Here is a 21,273-nt window from a genome sequence, read left to right on the forward strand (position 1 = left end):
GAAAGAATTAAACTTACTGGCAGCACTGAGCACGCCTAGGGCATTCTTTCACAGAGCCTCCATACTGGCCACCCATTTTAGGCATCCGGGATGGGTCTGTTTGGAACTGTACTTGTTTTCTGAACTACAAATGGAGGGCTAACTTGTACATGAAGGATAGAAGCTGCTCAAAACAACAACCACATAAAGATCAGAATTTTATTCAATCCATATTATCACAACTGAAGAATGATCTTTTTTTCTTTTTTTTAAAGAAACAAACAGTGGTTAAAAGTAGGCTAGAGCTCAGATCGAGTGAAAAAGCATCTGTGAAGGGTGGATTGTGCATGTTCCTGTATGAAGCTTTGTCCCAACAGAGAAAGAATGGCTCTGTCTCTTTTGCTGGCCAGAACCCCAGTTGTGCAACAGAACTACAGCAAATACTTGATGACTAAGACTGCAAATCTCTAAAAATACAACAAACAACATGAGAAAGTCTCATCAGATTTTCCTCGCATTTGTTGGCACTGAGCCTGTTTTGTCAGAGAATACTTACAACAGGGCCACTTTCAGAGGGATGTAACGCATTTCCATTGGCGTTCGGATGAGTTCGGCCACGTCTGGGGCATACTGGTCTAGTTCAAGGAGGAGTTTCTGCTTTTTAAACTGGAAAAAATGACAAAACACATGAAACAAATTACTTTCCGTTGCTTTTAGGATAAAAACAAAAGTCCTTCCATGACCCACGTGGCCCCACCTCTCCAGGCACATCTCATTCCCACTCTCTCACCTCTCACTTTCTGGGTTCAAATATCATGAACATACCATGCCCCTCCTGCTCCCAGGCCTTTATATTTAACCTGGAACAACCTCTTCTCTTACCCTAGTGAACTCCCACATAGTCTTTAGATCTCAATAAAATAATCACTTTCTCAGGAAGGCACACTCACCCCCCACCTCGATTAGGTAAAATCTCCCCATTATGTACATTGTTTCATAGCACTGTTCACAGTTATAACTTTTTTAAAAATTTAGGTGACTATTATGTGGTTCCCTCACTAGACTATTTGAGTTCCACAGCGTAGGGACAGTGTTTATTGCCAATACAGTGAGCAAATGATAAATACCTGTTGAATGGCTATATGAATGACTAGGTGGCAAAAGCTCTTAGCCATTCTGAAGAGTTATTATCAGTGGCCTAAAGACTCCAAAGTCCCATCAGCAAAGTGAAATGTTTTCATGCAAAGTGAAATGATTCCCTGAATGTCACAGTATCCTGAGTTTTCTTCTGAGCTCCCCTGTTTCAAGTTTTTGACTTCCACAGAGGAAGTGGGGAATGGCCAGGATGAAGAGAAAGAGGGCTGGGTGTGGCTGGGCAGCTGGATAGGTAAGAGGGAGTGAGATGGGGGTGGAGAGCTTTTGCCTTACCCTGGTATGTCCCAACAAGTTCACAGGTGTGTTCCAGAATGAAAAAGAGTTAGGCAACCCTATAAGTAAACATGGGTCAGACTATAGGTGGAAAAAGTCTTTGAACCCAAAATGGGTAGCCTTGCTCGTTTAATGATCAGAGAATCTTATTTAGACAGTATAAAATCAATGCTGCAACCTATTATAAAATAGAGTAATTCAGAGCAGCCGTAGTAGTTCGCATTTAACTGTGTGAGTAAAGATTTAATGATGAAAACGACAGGTGACAACAGAATATATACTGCATTGTACCATTTATATAAAGTTAAAAGCATGCAAAATAATACTACATGTGATTTAGGGATATTTATAAGGCCATGTGTAGTAATAATAAACACTAAAGTCCGAACAGTGGTAACTGGTGAGAGGAGGCGTAAGGAGATGAAAGTATAGAGAGAGGCAACTCTATGTGTAATGTTTTATTTTTTAAGTCAAAATAGATTCATAGTATGCATTTTTAAATATATTTTATTGATTTCAGAGAAGAAGGGAGAAGGAGAGAGAGATAGAAACTTCAGTGATGATAGAGAATCACTGATCAGCTGCCTCCTGCATGCCCCACACTGGGAATCCAGCCCACAACCCGGGCTATGCACTTACCGGGAATCAAGCCATAGGTTGATGTTCAACCTCTGAGCCATGCTGGCTGAGCGTATTATTCTTTATATATTTTTTCATATCTTAGGTATTAATAATTTAAAAATTTTAAGTAAAAATAAAAAAAGAGTCATCTTTCAGTTCAAAAGAAAATCAAAGGGTCATCACAGGAATACAAGTAACCCCGGATTTCTTGTATAATTTAAGCTAGAGGCATAATCAGAAAACCTGAACAAACTTCAAAATTCAAAAACCTCCCTTTGATCATCGCTGAGAGTCCAAGTTAAGTGGTAGGAATTATCATCAGTAAAATTTATGCTGTCATGCACAGTTGGGGTTGTCTAATTAAAAGGACAAAAGGGAAACTAGGGGAGGGAGGGGGTAAGGGGGAGAGATCAACCAAAGGACTTGTATGCATGCATATAAGCCAAACCAATGGACACGGACAACAGGGGGATGAGAGCATGAGTGGGGGGGTGGGGGCGGGGAGGTTGGGGGTTAATGGGAAATGAGGACACATTTGTAATACCTTAACCAATAAAGAAATTTTAAAAAAAATTTAAAAAGGACAAAATATAGACTAAGGTGCTTTTATCAAAGAAAAGGTGGCTGGCTCAGCAAACAGAGAGCACTGAGTGAGGACAGCTGCAGTAGCAGTGGTAGAAGGACCGAGGCCCCACTAGCTAAGGATTCTGGAGTTCTATTGCACAAAGAAGGCCGCCTGAATGGTGTGAGATCCACAAAGAAGGCTGTTAAAAGGAAACACAGGGAGTTCATATAGGAGCAGCCAGAGAGACAGGGGGGAATGCAGACCCATTCCCCAGGCTGGAAGCTAACCTGCAGGACTACACTCAGAGATGAAGGCAGCTAAACAGGCATGAGTAGACCCTGGGCAAAGGTGACACTGTGCCAACAGTGAAAGAAAAGTACTTCCTTATAATCCCAATCTTCCAAAATACTTTAAAATAGAAAGATTTTATGAAAGGAGAGTTTCCAGGAGAGAATGGCAGTTAGGCCAGCAGTCCCCAGATCCTTTGCTACCTCTCCTTTTGTCTTCCCCAGTATCACCAGCACAGCTGCCATTATGCATTATCGGCTCAATATTGACTCAGCTTCCCTAAACATAGACAAAATTTCTCTTTAAAATCCTCATTGCATCCAGTTAGAGATAGGAAAGTGGCTAAGAATCTAAGGAAAATTAAACACACACACACCAAGAAAATATTAGAAATATAAAAATAGCCTTAACCGGTTTGGCTCAGTGGATAAAGTGTCGGCCTACAGACTAAAGGGTCCTGGGCTCAATTCCAATCAAGGGCACATGCCCAGGTTGCAGGCTTGATCCCCAGAAGGGGGCATGTAGGAGGCAATCAATGATTCTCTCTCATCATTGATGTTTCTATCTCTCTCTCCCTCTCCCTTCCTCTCTGAAATCAAGAAAAATATATTTTAAAAAAGAAATATAAAAATATATTAAGAAGTACAATTTAAAAGGCAGGTATTTTTAGATATATTCAGCACCTTGACAATGATGAGATTTCAAGTTACACAGGAGAGGTTAAAAGTAACCTAAAAGATAATTACCTGGATCTGTTACCTTTGTGATCGTATTTTTAAAAGAATAGTTTATTTATTTTTATAGAGAGAAAGGAAGGAGAGGGAGAGAGAAAAACAATAATGTGAAAGGGAAACATTGATCCACTGCCCCCTGCATACCCCCTACCAGGGATCGAGCTCACAACCCCGGCATGTACCCTGACCAGGGACAATGCCCAACCAACTGAGCCACACCAGCCAGGGCACCTTTGTGATCATTAATCAGCTTGTACACAGATGCCTGCACTCTCCTCCATATGTGTGTTATATTTCAGTAGAATTTAAAAAAAAAAAAAATCTCCAGGATGGAGTATTCCTTCCTTCCTTTCCTTACCCACTCCCTCATGCAGCCCTTTCCTGTCCCTCACAAGATTTGATTTTGCAAGGACATAATTCCCCTATTTCAAATAAAGAGCTGTTTTCTAATCATTGAAGCTGTGACTACACCATTTTGCACCCCCAAAACCTATGGAGGGATGGGAGGTGAATACTCCACCCCCACTGCATCTCCAACTGTTAGCCTCAGCACATTCCAAATTCAGGAGCCTACCCTCCAAATTCACAACTCACTAAGCACATTAAGGGGATACAGATTTTTATCACTCTCTACCAAATCACCTGCAGCTTTCTCACATGAATTCTTAGTTTTAAACAGGAAGCACATCTCAGCAAAGGACAACTAGACTAGCATTATTTTTGTCAAGTAAGGTAGATGTAAAATGCCATGAGAATCAACTGGTCATAATCAATCAGCATTCATACTCTACAGGCTAACAGTTGGAGATGGGGTGGGGATAGAGTTCCCCCTCTCTGCATCACAATTTTCTGGGATTCAGTTTGATTATAGACACAGCTCCATTACCAGGAATAAAAAAAAGTCTCAAATCCCAGCAAGACTAAACTGCTTCCAGACTGTATGATATGGGCCCATTCTGAAAAAGTGGGGAAGATTTGGAGGAAGACATGTGGCAATACTCTATCCAAACCAACCACAGTTTATTAGTATCATCAAAATCTGCCATTTAGAATGAGTTAATTTTTTTTATATTTTATTGATATTTTACAGAGAGGAAGGGAGAGGAATAGAGAGTTAGAAACATCGATGAGAGAGAAACATCGATTAGCTGCCTCCTGCACACCCCCCACTGGGGATGTGTGCGCAACCAAGGTACATGCCCTTGACCGGAATCGAACCTGGGACCCTTCAGTCCACAGGCCGTCGCTCTATCCACTGAGCCAAACCGGTTAGGGCAAGAATGAGTTAATTTTTGATAGTTTATTTTTTAATATATTTTTATTAATTTCAGAGAGGAAGGGAGGGAAGAGAGAGATAGAAACATCAATGATGAGAGAGAATCATTGATCGGCTGCCTGTTGCATACCCCCTACTGGGGAATGAGCCTGCAACCCGGGCATATGCCCTAGACTGGAATCGAACCCGGGACCCTTCAGTCCGCAGGCTGATGCTCTACCCAATGAGCCAAACTGGCTCGGGCAATTTTTGACACAGTTTAAATGAAATTCTTATTCTGACCACAAAACAAAATATTCCTATAGGCTGAATTCTGAGGATGAAGAAACAAAACTATTCCAAAATTTAATTCGGTGCCAATGATAACAGAATGTCTTGGTGTGCTAAAAAACAAGGTAGTGACAATTAGCTCATTTGGTTTTTGGTCTCCCTCTTTAAATCACACAGAGAAAAAATTCAAAAACCTCTATATGTTTTCATATAAATTCAGAAATAAATTATTGGTGCATGAAGCCAACAATATTCTCCTTGACTTTTCTGTCACATAAACCAGTAAACTCGCCCAGCCCATGTAGCTCAGTGGTTGAGCATCAACCTATGAACCAGGAGGTCATGGTTCGATTCACACACACACATGTATACACACATTGGTAGGTAAAGACATGGACCTATTTTTTTTTCTCTAGTCTATTACCTTGAAAAATTTCAAACTACAGAAAAGTTGAAAAAAAATTCAATGAAACACCTAGATCCATCAACTGTTAACATTTTTAAAAAATATCTTCACTTAAGGACATGCATAGAGAGAGGAAGCGGGGGCGGGGGGGAGAGAGAGAGAGAGAGAGAGAGAGAGAGAGAGAGAGAGAGAGAAAAACATCGATTGGTTGCTTTCCACAAGTGCCCTGACCAGGAATTGAACTGGCAACCTTTCAGAGCACAGGTCAACACTCAACCAACTGAGCCACTCTGGCTGGGCAACTGTTAACATTCTGCCACATTTTTAAAATCTCGCTAAACACACAAAAACATAAATTTTTTTCTGAACCGTTTGAAAGTATGTTGTGGATATCATGACCCTTCACCCCTAATATTTTAGCATATAACTTCAAAGAACAAAGACTATGGTTTACATACACAATTTATCTCGGAGAAGAAAACAATCATTCTTAATTTGTCTCTGAATTCCTCTGCTTATGAATCTCATGCTCAGTTTACTAGTATCATCTCTGACCTTCCAGGGAATCTTGTTAAAGCATTTCATCTCACCCATAAAATTTCCCCCCCAGCTTTCTTGAAATATAATTGACATATAACATTGTGTAAGTTTAAGATATGCAACACAATAATTTGATATACATATATAGGGTGGGCAAAAGTAGGTTTATAGTTGTGAGTACATGAAAATTTATTCTTGTTATTATTTATTAACTAGTGGCCCGGTGCACGAAATTTGTGCGGGGGGGGGGGGGGGGGGGTTGCCCCCAGCCCAAGCTGCACCCTCTCCCATCTGGTTACCCTCGGGGGAGCTCCACTTCTGGGTTAGGGCCCAATCCATTTTTATTAGTATAGATTATGTATTATTTTCCATATGAACTGTAAACCTACTTTTGCCCAGCTTTATATATTGCAAAATGATGACCACAATAAGGTTAGTTACACATCTATCACCTCACATAATTATGTGGGGGTTTTTTTGTAGTGAGAGCATTTAAGATCTACTCTCTTAGCAACTTTCAAGTATACAACATTGTTAACTACTGTCTCTATGCTATAGGTATATTCAATTCCCTAGAAGTTACTTATTTTATAACTAAAAGTTTGTACCCTGTGACCAATAATCCCCTCCCCCCACCCCCAATCCCCAATAACCACCAATCTACTCTGTTTCTATGAGTCTGACTTTTAAAATTCCACATATAAGTGAAATCATACAGTATTTGCCCTTTTTTTCTCTGACTTATTTCACTTAGCATCCACATAGTCACATGCTCCATTAGTTTAAGATATATACTCCCTGCTCTTAGTGTTACTAAGTCTCTAAAATGTAGTTCTTAATCATTTAGGGAAGGAATTAAGGACTCTTTGAGCACTGTTAACAACTATGGACTCTCCACATGAAAAAGAATGACATATGCACATACATATACAAATTTTCATACCATCTCAAGGGTTTTATAGACCTAATAAGGGACCCCAAGTAAAAAACTCTCAGTCTAGATATTTTAACAGCGTCTTTGAGGTCCAAAATTCTAGAATTCACTAGCTTTATTTGTTACTGATGACCAGTGCTACAGAAAGGCAGACTGCTATTTCTGGTTCTATTACTTGGTAACAGAAGTGAAAATGAACCACAAACAGACAACACTAATGGGATGCAGCCTTCTCTCACCCTGGTCTAAATCTTCTCAGTGGCTCTCAGCCAATCAAGGAGGACTGCAGCCAACTTTTAAAATAACTACATAGATAGTACACATGGTTAATTTGTTAACTCTCTCAGAACCAAGGAAAATGAAAATAGTCCCACTATACAATTCTCCTTGGCTATTACATATGGATTAAAACTAAAGTTTGCATCAACACTTTCAACAGCTGTTTAATACATGCCAATTTTTCCAATTAAGATTGCTCTCTGCAGGGAAATAGAAGCTACACTGGGAATCCAATTTTACCTCAGATAGGCATAACACAGTGAGTTAAAAGCTATAATTTCCCTCTGTAAAAAAAAAACAAACAAAAAACAAAAACTGGTGAAAGGTATGGAATAATTTTTTAAGGGTCCTCATTAATATAACTGTAGTTCAATTCCACATCCTCCAAAAAGTCTGAACTGGCACAGGTGAGAGGATATTAAGCTACAAAGATTAAGCGAACCTTTCTGTATCTATTAGTAAAGCTGTCTTGTTCGGCTGTTCCAGGACTGGCTGAACAAGCCAGAAGCTGCACTCCCACTTCTTAGTGTCTTAAAACATGTTGGATCCTTAAGTACATGCTGACCTTTGATCTTTTTAATAACAGATACCAGCAGGTTACCAGATTCTACTAGTTTTGTCCAACACACTGTCTACTCACCACAACTTTATTGAAGTCCTGGATTGCAAAATACAGGGCAATGGCAGTGAGTGCATCAGTTATCTGTCAAGAGAAAGAGTAATAACAGGAAATGAACCCAATTAGTGTGGGAGTAATGGAATGCTACTAGGGTCTGAAGTTTCTGGAAGGCGGTGGACTATCCAGTACTGACTTCTTAAAGTCAGGCAGAACCTCAGCCCTCACTTTGACTACCCAAAGAGAAAGCCTTTTCAGGGAGGTATGACTGGAAAACTTGCTCTGTAATTGCAAGTTACTAAGTTTTCTGTAAAGTGGAAATAAAACCCACTGCTTTGTAGGCCTGATGTATGTCAAGTGCCTAGAACAGAGTAAGTCCTCAATAAACAGCACTCATTATAATTATTAAGGAAGAGCTCAATGGACCTCCTATTTTACCCAGATTTTCAACCCTAGATTAAGCAGGTGTTTCAAATTACTATGCTCTCAAAACATAGCCCTGTCTTCTCAATTTCTTACCCCTGAAAGTCTCACCAGGCCTAAGTCCTTGTCACAGAATCTCTTGGCAGAATGCTTAGGAAATTGAGGATATCTTCAACACTGGCACCATAATGAAAGCCAATCATAGAATCTTGGAGCTAGAAAATTCAAGGCTACATAGTTCACATATGAAATTTTAAACGTATAAGAAATTAGAACTGGTCAGACGTCATAAACTACTCTTCATACTTCCATAATACAGTTGACCTTGAACATCCTGGGTTTGAACTGCATAGGTCAACTTATACGCTGATATTTTTCAGTAAATATTTGTACTGTTTTCCATCCAGGGTTGGAAGTCCACAGATGCATAAGGCCAACTATATGCATTGATCTACATCCTTTTATATAGGGGACTTGGGCACCCAAGGACATTTTTTTATATCCATGGGGTGGTGGGGAAAGGGCGGAGAGGTTGTCCTGGAACCAATGCCCCTGGATACTGAGAGACAACTGTGTGGGGGGTTGGCACCCTTAACCTCCCATTGTTCAAGGGTCAAATGTACAATTACAGTTCCATGAATCCAAATTAAAAATACATTTTTGCTTTTATATTCTAAGAAACTCCTGGGCTCCTGAAAGATTTTTTCTTATAAACAAAAAAATTAAAGACAATAAAATTTAAAATATATACATATTCATTTTGTGTGGAAGGTTACTTACCATAAATACCAATTCAGCATAATCAATCAGGAAATGAAAGAGGTATATTATTAATGGAGTCTGCAGGAGAAAAACAAACAAGCAAATTAACATAAGTCTTACTATTATCAGTTTCCATAGAAGGGGGTGGGGTTAGAAGCTATCCTGTCAGTAACAATGTCTTTCTTTCCTAGAATACTGTTCTATGCTAGCTGGCCAGTGTACATATGAGGGAGAATAATTTTGTATCACTAGATAATTTTGTGCCACTAGGAATATCTGCTGAATTGAATAAAGAGAATAAACAAAATCCAACACAATAAATATCTGTTTAAGAAGTGTTAACACACTACAGGTATAAGGTGAACTTTAGTTCTAAGACTTATATAATAGCTTCTTTGGGTTAATGTTTACATGATATATCTTTTTCCATATTTTTACTTTCAATTTTGTGTCCTTGTATGCAAGATGTATTTCTTAGAAACAGCATATAATTATTTTTCTTTAACATTATCTGACAATGATTACCTTTTAGTTAAATTTTTAGTCTATATACAGTTAATCTAATTATTGATTTACTTTTGTTTTAATCTTACTATTTTCCATTTGTCCCATTTCCTCTATGCTACTGTCTCTCCTTTCTTGCTTGCTTCTGCATATTTTTATTATTCCATTTTCCTCTCTATTAGCTTGTTGGTTATACAGGGTGGGCAAAGGTAGGTTTACAGTTGTGAATATGTGAAACAGTTTATTCTTTTTTTTATCCTCACCCAAGGACATGATATTTTTCCCACTGATTTCTAGAGAGAGTGGAAGGGAGGGAGGAGGGGGAGAGAGAGAGAAACATAGATGTAAAAGAGACACATCAATTGGTTGCCTCCTCCAACCACTCTTACCGGGGCTGGGGAACCTGCAACCGAGGTACGTGCTCTTTTTTTTTTTTTTTTTAATATATTTTATTGATTTTTTACAGAGAGGAAGGGAGAGGGGTAGAGAGTTAGAAACATCGATCAGCTGCCTCCTGCACACCCTACTGGGGATGTGCCCACAACCAAGGTACATGCCCTTGACCGGAATCGAACCTGGGACCCTTCAGTCCGCAGGCTGACACTCTAATCCACTGAGCCAAACCGGTTAGGGCCCGAGGTACGTGCTCTTAACTGGGACTCAAACCAGTGACCCTTCAGTCCAAGGGTAGACACTCTAACCTCTGAGCCAAACCAGCCAGGGTAAGAGTTTATTCTTGTATTATTATTTATTATTATTTTCCATACAAACAACTGTAAACCTACTTTTGCCCCACCCTGTATATTTAGCTACTATTCTTTCAATGGTAAACCTTCACATTATGATGTAAATCATTGGTTTTAATTAGAATATAATATAAATTATTACCTTTCCTACTTCCTAGACCAGCCGTGGGCAAACTACGGCCCGGGGGCTGGATCCGGCCCGTTTGAAATGAATAAAACTAAAAAAAAAAAAGACCGTACCCTTTTATGTAATGATGTTTACTTTGAATTTATATTAGTTCACACAAACACTCCATCCACACTTTTGTTCCGGCCCTCCGGTCCAGTTTAAGAACCCATTGTGGCCCTCGAGTCAAAAAGTTTGCCCACCCCTGTCCTAGACAATATAAGGACCTCTGAACACTTTAACTCCATATAGCTCCTCCCAGTCTTTTGTATTACTGTTGTTACAACTTTAATTCTATATATAAAACCCACAAGACATTATTTTATACAGTATATATTTATGTAGATTTGCCCACATTTTTACCATTTTCATTGTTATTTACTCCTTCCTATATTTCATGATGCTGTAAAGGACATAATCCTTCTGCTCTTTTGTATTATTATTATTATTTTATTTATTTATTTATTTTTTCCATCACCAGAAAGGATTTATTCAGGAAAAAGGAAGGACTGCAGCTCAGAACTTACAGACTTGGTGAGCCACGTGCATTTTCGCTCTTTTGTATTATTTTAATGCAACAGTCTGTTGGCAACAAATTCTATCTTTAAATTTTTTTTTTTTTAGAGAGAGAAACACTGATTTGTTGTTTCACTTATTTATGCATTCATAGGTTGATTCTTGTATGTGCCCTAATCAGGATCTAACCCGCAATCTTGATTTTTTGGGACGATGCTCTTTAACCAACTCAGCTACTCGGCCAGAGCCTTATCAGTTTTCATTTGCTTGAAAGTCCCTTTATTTTGCCTTCATTTCTGAGAGATATTTTCACTTAATACAGAATTCTATGTTGGCAGATAATTCTAACTCTCCATTGTCTTTTGAATTCCACCACTTTTGTTGGTGAAAAGTTAGTTTCCATTTTACTATTCTTTGGCTACTTTTAATATCTTTGGTTTGGGGCAGTTTTTATGATGTATGCTTTCCTTTTAATTTATCCTGCTTGTGTTTATAGGGCTTTGGGATTAAAATCTCTCAAAAACATTGAAAAAAATGTTCAGCCACCCCTTTAAATAGTGTTTCTGCCTCATTCTGTCTCTTTTCCCATGCTGGAACTCCATTTGTATATATGTTAAACCTTTTTTTGCTGTGTCTCATAAAGCTCTTTTTTTTCTCTGTTTTTTTTTTTATCCTTTTCTCTCCAAGTTCCAATCTGAATATTTTCTACAGACCTATATTCCAGATCACTAATCCTTTCTTTACCTTTGTATAACCTGCTATTAAACTCACCTATTGAAGTCTTAATTTGTTATTCTGTTTTCCAGTTCTAGAATTTCCATTTGATTCATTCTTACATATTACAGTTCCCTGGTAAAATTCTCTGTCTTGGCATCTCTTTTTTGAACATATTAATTATTGGTTGCAGTTATGTATTTTAAAATCCAAATTTGATAACTCAATATCTAGATCACCTGTGAATGTTTTTATTGCTTTTTTTCCCTGCCACTTATTATGCTTAGTAATTTTGGACTGAATGATGAACATTTGTGTATGAAAAATTGCAGAGATTCTAAATGAGGCTATTTTCCTTCAGAAAGGTTTTTGTTATTTTGTGTGTGTTTTTTGGTGGGTTTTTTTTTTTTTTTAGAGAGAAAGGAAGGGAGAGGAAGAGATAGAAATGCCAATGGGAGAGAGAACATCAGTCGGCTGCCTCCTGCAGGCCCCTACTGAGGGGTCAACTCGGGCATGTTTCTTGACTAGGGAATCTAACCAGTAACCTGTGGTGCATGGTTGACACTCAACCACTGAACCACACCAGTCAGGCCAGAAAGGATTTCTTTAAGTTCTGGCAAGCAATTAGAAGAGAATTATATCACATTAATCTAATCAGGGGTTTAGCAAATTAGAAGCTGGATTCAGTCTTTACAAAACTAGTCTATAATAATATCTACCCTTCTTCCTTGAGAATAGTCCTTCAGAGGGCCCAAATGAAAGCCAAGTCCTCTACCAGAGCCCTGCCACCTTGGTTAGCCATGCACTCAAATTCATATTCCTGAGCACCATAAGATCGCCAATAATTCCTTAACCTTCTACCAGCCAATTTCTGTTCTGTTTTTCTGCCTCTCAGCCTGTGCCTCTTATAAATTGGTAAATGCATCAAGGAGAAAGCAGCTCGGAATGTCAGTCTCACATTTTGTACTTTCTTCTCTGGAACCTCAGCCTCTTAAATCTTGGCTATCTTGGTACTTTCCAGTGACTTCAAGCAGATGTTTTTTTGTATTCATCCTGCTTTTCTAATTGTTCTATGGAGGAGGGTTGGTCTGCTACTGTAATAGGAAAGTGCAGGACTTGGTTTTAGTGAGTCCATGCTGGTGACTCAGGAGCGCCTCTTCCCAAACCCAAATACACACAAAAATGTGTCCTATAATATTGTAAAGGTCATCGACAGGCTTTGTAATGAGAACAAGCTAGCTTTGGAATCAGACACAGGTTTAAAACCAGGTTCCACTAACTCAGCGGTTCTCAACCTGCGGGTCGAGACCCCTTTGGGGGTCGAACGACCCTTTCACAGGGGTCGCCTAAGACCATCGGAAAACACATATATAATTACATATTGTTTTTGTGATTAATCACTATGCTTTAATTATGTTCAATTTGTAACAATGAAAATACATCCTGCATATGAGATATTTACATTATGATTCATAACAGTAGCAAAATTACAGTTATGAAGTAGCAACGAAAATAATTTTATGGTTGGGGGTCACCACAACATGAGGAACTGTATTAAAGGGTCGTGGCATTAGGAAGGTTGAGAACCACTGCACTAGCTGGTTTGGCTCTGTGGATAGAGCACTGACCTGCGGACTGAAGGGCACATGCCCGGGGTCCAGGCTTGATCCCCAATTCGGGGCGTGCAAGAGGCAGCTGATCAATGATTCTCTCTCATCATTGATGTTCCCATCTCTCTTTCTCCCTTCCTCTCTGAAATCAATGGAAGTATATTAAAACCAGGTTTCACCTGTGTACCTTTGGACACATTGTTTCCCCTCTGAGCCTTAGTTTCCTCAGCTGTAAAATAAGAACAGTGACCTATTTCACAGGGTTCTTGGAAGGATGAAGTGTAATTTGCACAAGGTACTTAGCATACAGTAAACCTCAATATATTAGCTACCTGAGATCAACTTTTTACCTCTTTTTGAAAATGGGGGCATCAGCTTTGCCTTTCAAAGTTCTAAAAGAATTAAGCTTTTACAACTATCTACTAATGGATTCTTTTTCCCCCATTTATCTTTGTTAGTAAAAAGTAGTAACTTGATATTTATATTACCAATAGCCTCCTTTCAAAGTGTTTTGATGTTTCAGATAGTTTAGAATGGCTCTAAATTAGTCTCAGAAATATCAGAACAAATAGTTCTCAAAAAGCCTATCAGTAAATGGGCTGGTTTCCATTATGAACTAACATATATGCAAAAGTTTAATTGCATATAATACTATTATAGAGAAGCCCACACTCCCAATCAAGGTTGTTAAATTCACAATTTAACTATCAATACTTAGCTAAACATAGAACACAGCACATCTGTTGAAGGCAGTCATTAAATCTAACCTGTGGTTGCTAAATTCCTTTTTTCTCTCCTGTACAGATTTTCCTTCTCCACTTTCACCTATTCTTACCTTTCCCTAAGAACTAAAATCTGTTGAAGATTAACAATGCAAAGCAATGATGGACTTTCTTTTCAAAAGTATTCTTTTCATTTGGCTTGACATAATTTTATTTATTTATATTTTATTACTTCAAGATACTAAAATACAGCTGGCTATAAATTTATGAACACCCAGCTTATAAGAAAATTAACCCATAATCATGAATGAGGAGCAAAGGGCTCTGAGTTTGAAGTTGTCTCCCCTGTGTTTGAGGGAAGCAGCTGTTTTGCCCCTTCATTCAGAGTTCTTAAAAATTAACAGTCCTAGCCCTAACCGGTTTGGCTCAGTGGATAGAGCATCGGCCTGCGGACTGAAGGGTCCCAGGTTCGATTCCAGTCAAAGGTGTGTACCTTGGTTGCGGGCACATCCCCAGTGCAGGGTGTGCAGGAGGCAGCTGATCGATGTTTCTAACTCTCTATCCCTATCCCTTTCTCTCTGTAAAAAAATCAATAAAATATATGTTTAAAAAAATTAAGTCCTAAAGGGATTATTTTATACATGTAAAGAATGAGTTAACATGCTTCTTCTAGCTAGAAATCACTATCTCATGCCTTTATCCTCTTTTATACAAGTGCGTGCGCATACACACACACACACACACACCTGAAAAAGAGTAACAATGTGTTCTAGCTTTCCTCATTGTATCTAAGAATGCATTTTCCCAGAGAAATGACATTTTAAACTATGGTTAAGTGGTTAGACATAGCTCTTCCATTTATTCATTCAACATACTCTTTCTGAAAGGACTATTTCTTATCTTAACCTCTCCTCAACCACCAACCTCCCTCCCCACTTCTTACTTTCAACCAACAAGCTTGTTTCTTATTCCACTAAGAGAAGCAATTGAATGAGAACTACCTTATTTTCCTATTACCCAGTTGACCAACTTTCTATATCTATACCTATATTTTCTACCTGTCTCATATTAACAGTGATGAATTTCCTTTTTTCTTATCTAAAGCCAAATCCTCCACCTATCAACAGGATCCCATTCCTTCTTGCCTCCTCAAAGACACAGTTCATTCAATTATCATCTCTTTCTAACATTATCAACTTCTCGATCCATAGAATTATTTCCAATAGTAATTAAATGTGCAGATACTAATATTTTAAAAGTCTTCATAGATATCTCCTCTAGCTACCATACCATTTCTCTGGCCTCTTTTAGAGCAAAACTCTTCACAAAGGTTGTATCTGCCTCAGTATACTTTAATCAGTCTCATCCCAATAGTCCACTGAAAATGTTGTTGCCAAAGTCTTTAAAGATCTCAATTTGGGCAAATCAATCATCAATCATCAATCATCAATCTTCAGTCCAAATTTTCCCCATCTTGCAATAACAGTTGACATAGTTTTCACTCCCTCCTTAAAGCACTTCATTCATCTGGCTTCCATGTACTACATTATCTTAACATTCCTCCTTTTCAACTTTATTTGCTAGTTCCTCTTCGCCTTCCCAACATTGATATATTGGAGTGCTCTAGGTATCTGTATTCTTCTTTATGTAAATTTACTCCCTATGAGTCTTAGTGATCTATTTCTCTGTAACAAATTATCCTAAAACTTATCTTAAAACAACACACGTTTATTATCTCACACAGTGTCTGAGAGTCAGGAATCCAGGAGTGGCTTATTTGGGTGGCTCTGGCGCAGAGTCTCTCATGAGGTTGCAGTCTCTAAAGGGGTTTGAGTATCTGCTTCTAAGCTTACTCATTTAGCTGTTGACAGGAAGATTCAGTTCCTCATCATAAAGGCTTCTCCATAAGGTTGGTCATGACATGGCTTCCCCCAGAGCAAGTGATCCAAGAGAGAGAAAGAAGTTGCAGAAGTCTAAGATAGAAGTTGCAGCGTCTTTTATAACCTAATCTAGGAAGTGACACACCACCATTTCTGCCATATTCTACTGGTCACACAAACCAACTATGGTACAACGAGGAAGAGATTACATGCTGTGAATACCAGAAGTTGGAAATCTTTAGGGGACATCTTGGATGGAAGCTGGCTATCATGCTAGGTAATGGCATCCAGTCTAATGTTTTCAAATATCATCTATAGATTGATCCCAATTTTATACCTCCAGCCTGGACCTGTCTTCTTGCATTTCACATTGGTATAACCAATTGCTTTAACACTGCCATTTGGATATCTAATAAGCACTTCAAAAGTAACATGGTAAAATCTGAACTCTTTTTCCACCCCACTAAAACCTGTTCCTCCTTTAGTATGCTTCATCTCATTAAATAACACCACCATTCACTCAACTGCTTAGGACAAAAGTCTGCTATCTTTAAAATCCTCTCTTGCCTTCATATCTCGCATCCAATCTATTAACAAGTCTACCTCTAAAAATATAACTTAAATCTATCACTTTTTAAAGAATCTAATAATTTTTCACCATATTAATTGTTACCACCCTAGTTCCAAGCCACCGTCATCCTGCTTAGACTACTGTATAAGTATCCTCACCATTTCTTCCTTGCTTCACTTCTTGCCCCTAGATTCAATTTTCCTCACAGTATCCACAACAATATTTATCAAATGTAAAATAAATATGAACACTTCTTTCCTGGTTTAAAAGTCTTTCAATATCTAAAAGTAAAATCTACTTGCTATTGTGGACAGTGGGGTTGTTGAAAGATCTCATGATGGTGGGTGAAAACTTCTTCTAAAACTCACTGAAATCCCAGAATGAGATCCTCACCTCCAGGTTGGCTACTCTACCTGAAAATCCACCTGCTATTGATTGGGATTACTACAAGGTCATGGATGAAGGCCAGCTTGGCACATGGCTTTGAGAAGCTTAATGTCCTGAAGATGCCTGTGCCAGAAGATAAATAAACTGTCCAAGTGGATACTAAAGAAAAAAAAAGATGTTAAAGTTGTGCTGAGTTTTTTGTCTTCCTCAGAGATCACAACTGAAGAACATGAAAGAGCTGGAGAACATGAAGAACATAATTCCATTTGCTCAAATGACCATTGAGGATGTGAATGAAGTCCTCCCAGAAACCAAATTAAATAAGAAGTATCCCAATAGGCCTCACCAGCCAATTGAGATTTTATAAACTTGAATCTGGGAGGAAGCTCTGGCCCTCCTATTATAAACTCTGGACATTAAAAAATAATTATATTGCCCTAGCCAATTTGGCTCAGTGGATAGAGCGTCGGCTTTCGGACTGAAGGGTCCTGGGTTCGATTCCGGTCAAGAGCACATACCCGGGTTGTGGGCTCAATCCCCAGTGGGGGGCAGCGGATCAATGATTCTCTCTCATTGTTGATGTTTCTATCTCTCTCCCTCCCCCTTCCTCTCTGAAATCAATAAAAATATTAAAAATAATTATATTAAAAATGGATAGAAAATCCAAATTCCTAACCATGTCTACAAAAAGTTCTACATAATCTGGCCCCTAACTTCTTCTCAAAATTTATCTCTATTATTTTCCTCTTTGTTCATTCTGCCTTAGCAACACTGGCCATCTTTCTGCAATTCACAAATGCCAAGCTCATTCCCAAATCAGGGACATCATATAGCTTACTTGCTTCATTTAGATCTCTTATTCAAATTTCACCTCCTTAGAGAGCATTCCCTGAACACTATCTAATATTAACACATATATGACTGTCACTCTTTCCCTTTACCCAACTTTAATTTTCTACATGTACTTACCACTTAACTGAAATCTCATTTTTTTAAACTTTAGCTTTATAGAGGAAAAATCAGTATAAAATACTATTTGATAAATTTTGACCTAAGAATACATTCATGAAACCATCACCACAGTCAACCTATCTACCATCCCCAAAAGTTTATCAATTTTATGTTCATCCCAAAGAACCAACTTTGTTTCAGTAACTTTCTATTGTTTTTCTGTTTTCTATTTCATTTTTTCCTACTCTGATCTTTATTTCTTTTATTTTGCTTACTTTGAATTTATCTTCTTTTTCTAGTCTCTTGAGGTAGCACTGAGGTCATTCATTTGAGACCTTTCTTTCCTCATATAGGCATTGAGAACTGTAAATTTCCCCCTAAGTACTACTTTAGTGACATCCCATATACTTTTATAGGTTGTATTTTCATTTTCATTCAGTTCAAAATACTTTCTAATTTCCCTTCTGATTTCTTCTTTAATTCATGGGTTACTTAGGGATTAGTTACTTAATTTTTAAATATTTGGGGATTCTCCAGATATCTTTCTGATACCAATTTTTTATTTAGTTCCATAGTAGATAGAGAATATACTTTGTATGACTTCAATCCTTTTAAATTTATTGAGTTTTATTCTATAGCTCAGAATATAATCTATCCTGCAAATGTTTCATATACACTTAAAAATTGTGTGTTTTGCTCATTGGATGGAATGTTCCATAAATGTCAATGCAGTCAAGTTGGTGGATAGTGTTTTTCAAGTCTTTTATATATCTGCTTATTCTATTAATCATTGAGAGAAGAATATTTAAATCTCTGACTATAACTGTAAATTTGTCTATTTCTCCTTGCAGGTCTATCAGTTTTCATGTATTTCAAAACTCTGCCATTAAGTACATAAAAATTTTAAATTGCTATGTCCTCTTGATGAATTGACATCTTTATTGTGATGAAATGACCTTCCTTATCCCTGGTGATATTCTTTGCTCTGAAATGTTTGTTTTTTTACAAACCCACTGTCTGTTTCTCTCAGAAATATAAGTACCAAGGGCTGTATTTTGTTCTGTATCCCCAGCACCTTGCAGCATAGCTGGCATTTGGTATATATTTAACAAGTTTTTATTAAAGGAAGAGAGAAGGGAAGGAGGGATTAGAATACACATGCAGATATAGAGCTACACACTAGTATTAAAAAATAAATGAAAAGGTGCCAGTACTTGTTCTGACGAGCATATATTATAATGGGCGAAACATGTACAAAGGCAATTTCAAGAGTGTGATATGAGTCATAAAGAAGGATAAGCACAAGATACTTTGCAAAATACAGGAGGAACATCAAACCTAGTCTAAGGTGATGAGTGATGGCTCCTGGAAGGGTAAAACCTAAGCTAATATCAGAATAGAGAACAAACCCCCCAAAAAAGGAAGAATGGCCCTCCATAAGGAGACAATGGCATGAAAAAGATACATAGATAATATGGTGCTGGAGCATAATGAAAGTATGTCAGGATTCTCTCAGGGGATTCCTAGTCTGTCTAGAAAACATACTGCCCAGGGCCTATAACACCCAGAGCCCTCCTGGCTAGTGGGCTACTCTTTGGTATGCCCATACAACCTGTTCCCAATAACTGAACTGTGTGCTTATTCTCTTAAATTATTCCTAACCTACTTCTGCTAGTAGTTCTTGTTATTATGGTTTGATTAGATAGCAATACAAAGATAATGAATTATGAATGCAAAAGACAATTGTTATATCCATGAGAACTAAGTTGAATAATGCTTTAGAAAATGAGATGAAAGAAAAAAAATAGTGCTCAAAGTATGTATTAGGGAGACATCTGTAAAATTTGGGGATTAAATGGTCAAATTAGAAAACTTCTACTTTAAAATGATATGGTCAATAAGAATAGGAAGGCCCTAACTGGTTTGGCTCAGTGGATAGAGCAGGGTGGGCAACCCCTGGCATGCGTGCCAAACATGGCACGCCAGTAACTTTTTCTGGCATGTGAAAGCCTCTCTTATAATCTTCCATTTACAATTTTTTTCTTAATATCGACTTTTTTATTTGTCAGATAAATTCAGTGTAGGTGCATCTTAGATAAATAAATAATTTTACATAACAAGTTATCTTAAAGACCATGGATTGATGAGAGAGGGGAAGAGCAATTTCTATGCCTCTGCCTTAACTCTCCCTGCCTTCCTAGATCCGACCAGTGTTTTGGTTTCATCCACATACGCTTGTGAATCTTTGTTCTCAGTGATGAATTTTGTTAAATCTCGTAATAGGAGTAGCCTGACGGATGAAAGTAGTAGCTCGTGCATATCTCTGAAAGTCACAAAATATAAACCTGATGTAAAATCTCTGTCATCAGTGATGCAGCAGCAAAAGTCCCACTGATAATATCAAACGGAGTCATAAAGTTTTCTGTTGGACTATCAGTGTACATGTATACATTAAAAAATAAATGTATTTTTCATCATCATATACTGTGTTTTTGTCGCTCGAATGAATTTTATTACTTCTTCAAGGTTCTTCACATACGTACACCTTAAGAGATATCAAGTAGGCATAACATGTTCTCAAAAAATTAGGGTTGGCACGCAGAAGAATTTTGAGTCAGAGATTTTGCTGGTTTTGGCACGCACTCACAAAAAGGTTGCCCACCCCTGGGTAGAGTGTTGGCCTGTGGACTGAAGAGTCCCGGGTTTGATTCCGGTCAAGGGCATGTACCTTGGTTGCAGGCTCCAACCCCAGTAGGAGGCATGCAGGAGGCAGCTAATAGATGTTTCTCTCTCATCGATGTTTCTAACTCTCTATCCCTCTCCCCTCCTCTCTGTAAAATAAAAATAAAATAAAATAGTAAGGGAAGAATGGAAAGAAATGTGGTTGATGTGGTAAGTAGGGCCCACCGGGCATTATGCCCCAAAAGGTGTTTGAATTTCATCCTGAGGTCAATGGTGAGCACTCAAAGGTACTAAGCAGGACAACGACAAAATCAGAATCACATTTTACAAAGATGGCTCTGACTGCAGAATAAAGGAGCAAGATGATGCAGAAAGACTTGTTAAGCCCCGCAGGCGTGGCTCAGTGATTGAGCATTTACCTATAAACCAGGAGGTCATGGTTCAATTCCTGGTCAGGGCACATGCCCAGATTGTGGGCTCAATCCCCAGTAGGGGGCATGCAGGAGGCAGCCAATCAATGATTCTCTCATCATTGATGTTTCTATCTCTCTCTCCCTCTCCCTTCCTCTCTGAAATCAATAAAAATATATTTAAAAACTAATGTTAAAAAAAAAAATTTGTCAGGTAACCCAAGCAAGAATGGTGAATTAAGAGTGAATTAAGAATTTATTATTAATTAAGAATGGTGAATTAAGAATTTATT

The 21,273-nt window shown here is 38.1% G+C and overlaps 1 protein-coding gene across 2 annotated transcripts in view; it reads right to left on the reverse strand.

Moving 5' to 3' along the window:
• The window catches only part of PIGU (phosphatidylinositol glycan anchor biosynthesis class U), an 81,164-nt gene that overhangs the window by 51,921 nt on the left and 7,970 nt on the right, over nt 1-21,273 (reverse strand). For both annotated transcript variants that reach the window (XM_006089429.3, XM_023754411.1), the window contains exons 3-5: nt 9,140-9,199; nt 7,961-8,023; nt 536-645 (exon numbers count right to left, since the gene is read on the reverse strand). In XM_006089429.3, coding sequence (XP_006089491.1) covers nt 536-645; nt 7,961-8,023; nt 9,140-9,199 — 233 coding nt within the window. The remainder of the gene's footprint in view (nt 1-535; nt 646-7,960; nt 8,024-9,139; nt 9,200-21,273) is intronic.

The sequence above is a fragment of the Myotis lucifugus genome, unplaced genomic scaffold (genome assembly GCF_000147115.1).
Source record: "Myotis lucifugus unplaced genomic scaffold, Myoluc2.0 scaffold_60, whole genome shotgun sequence".
Classification (NCBI taxonomy): domain Eukaryota; kingdom Metazoa; phylum Chordata; class Mammalia; order Chiroptera; family Vespertilionidae; genus Myotis; species Myotis lucifugus.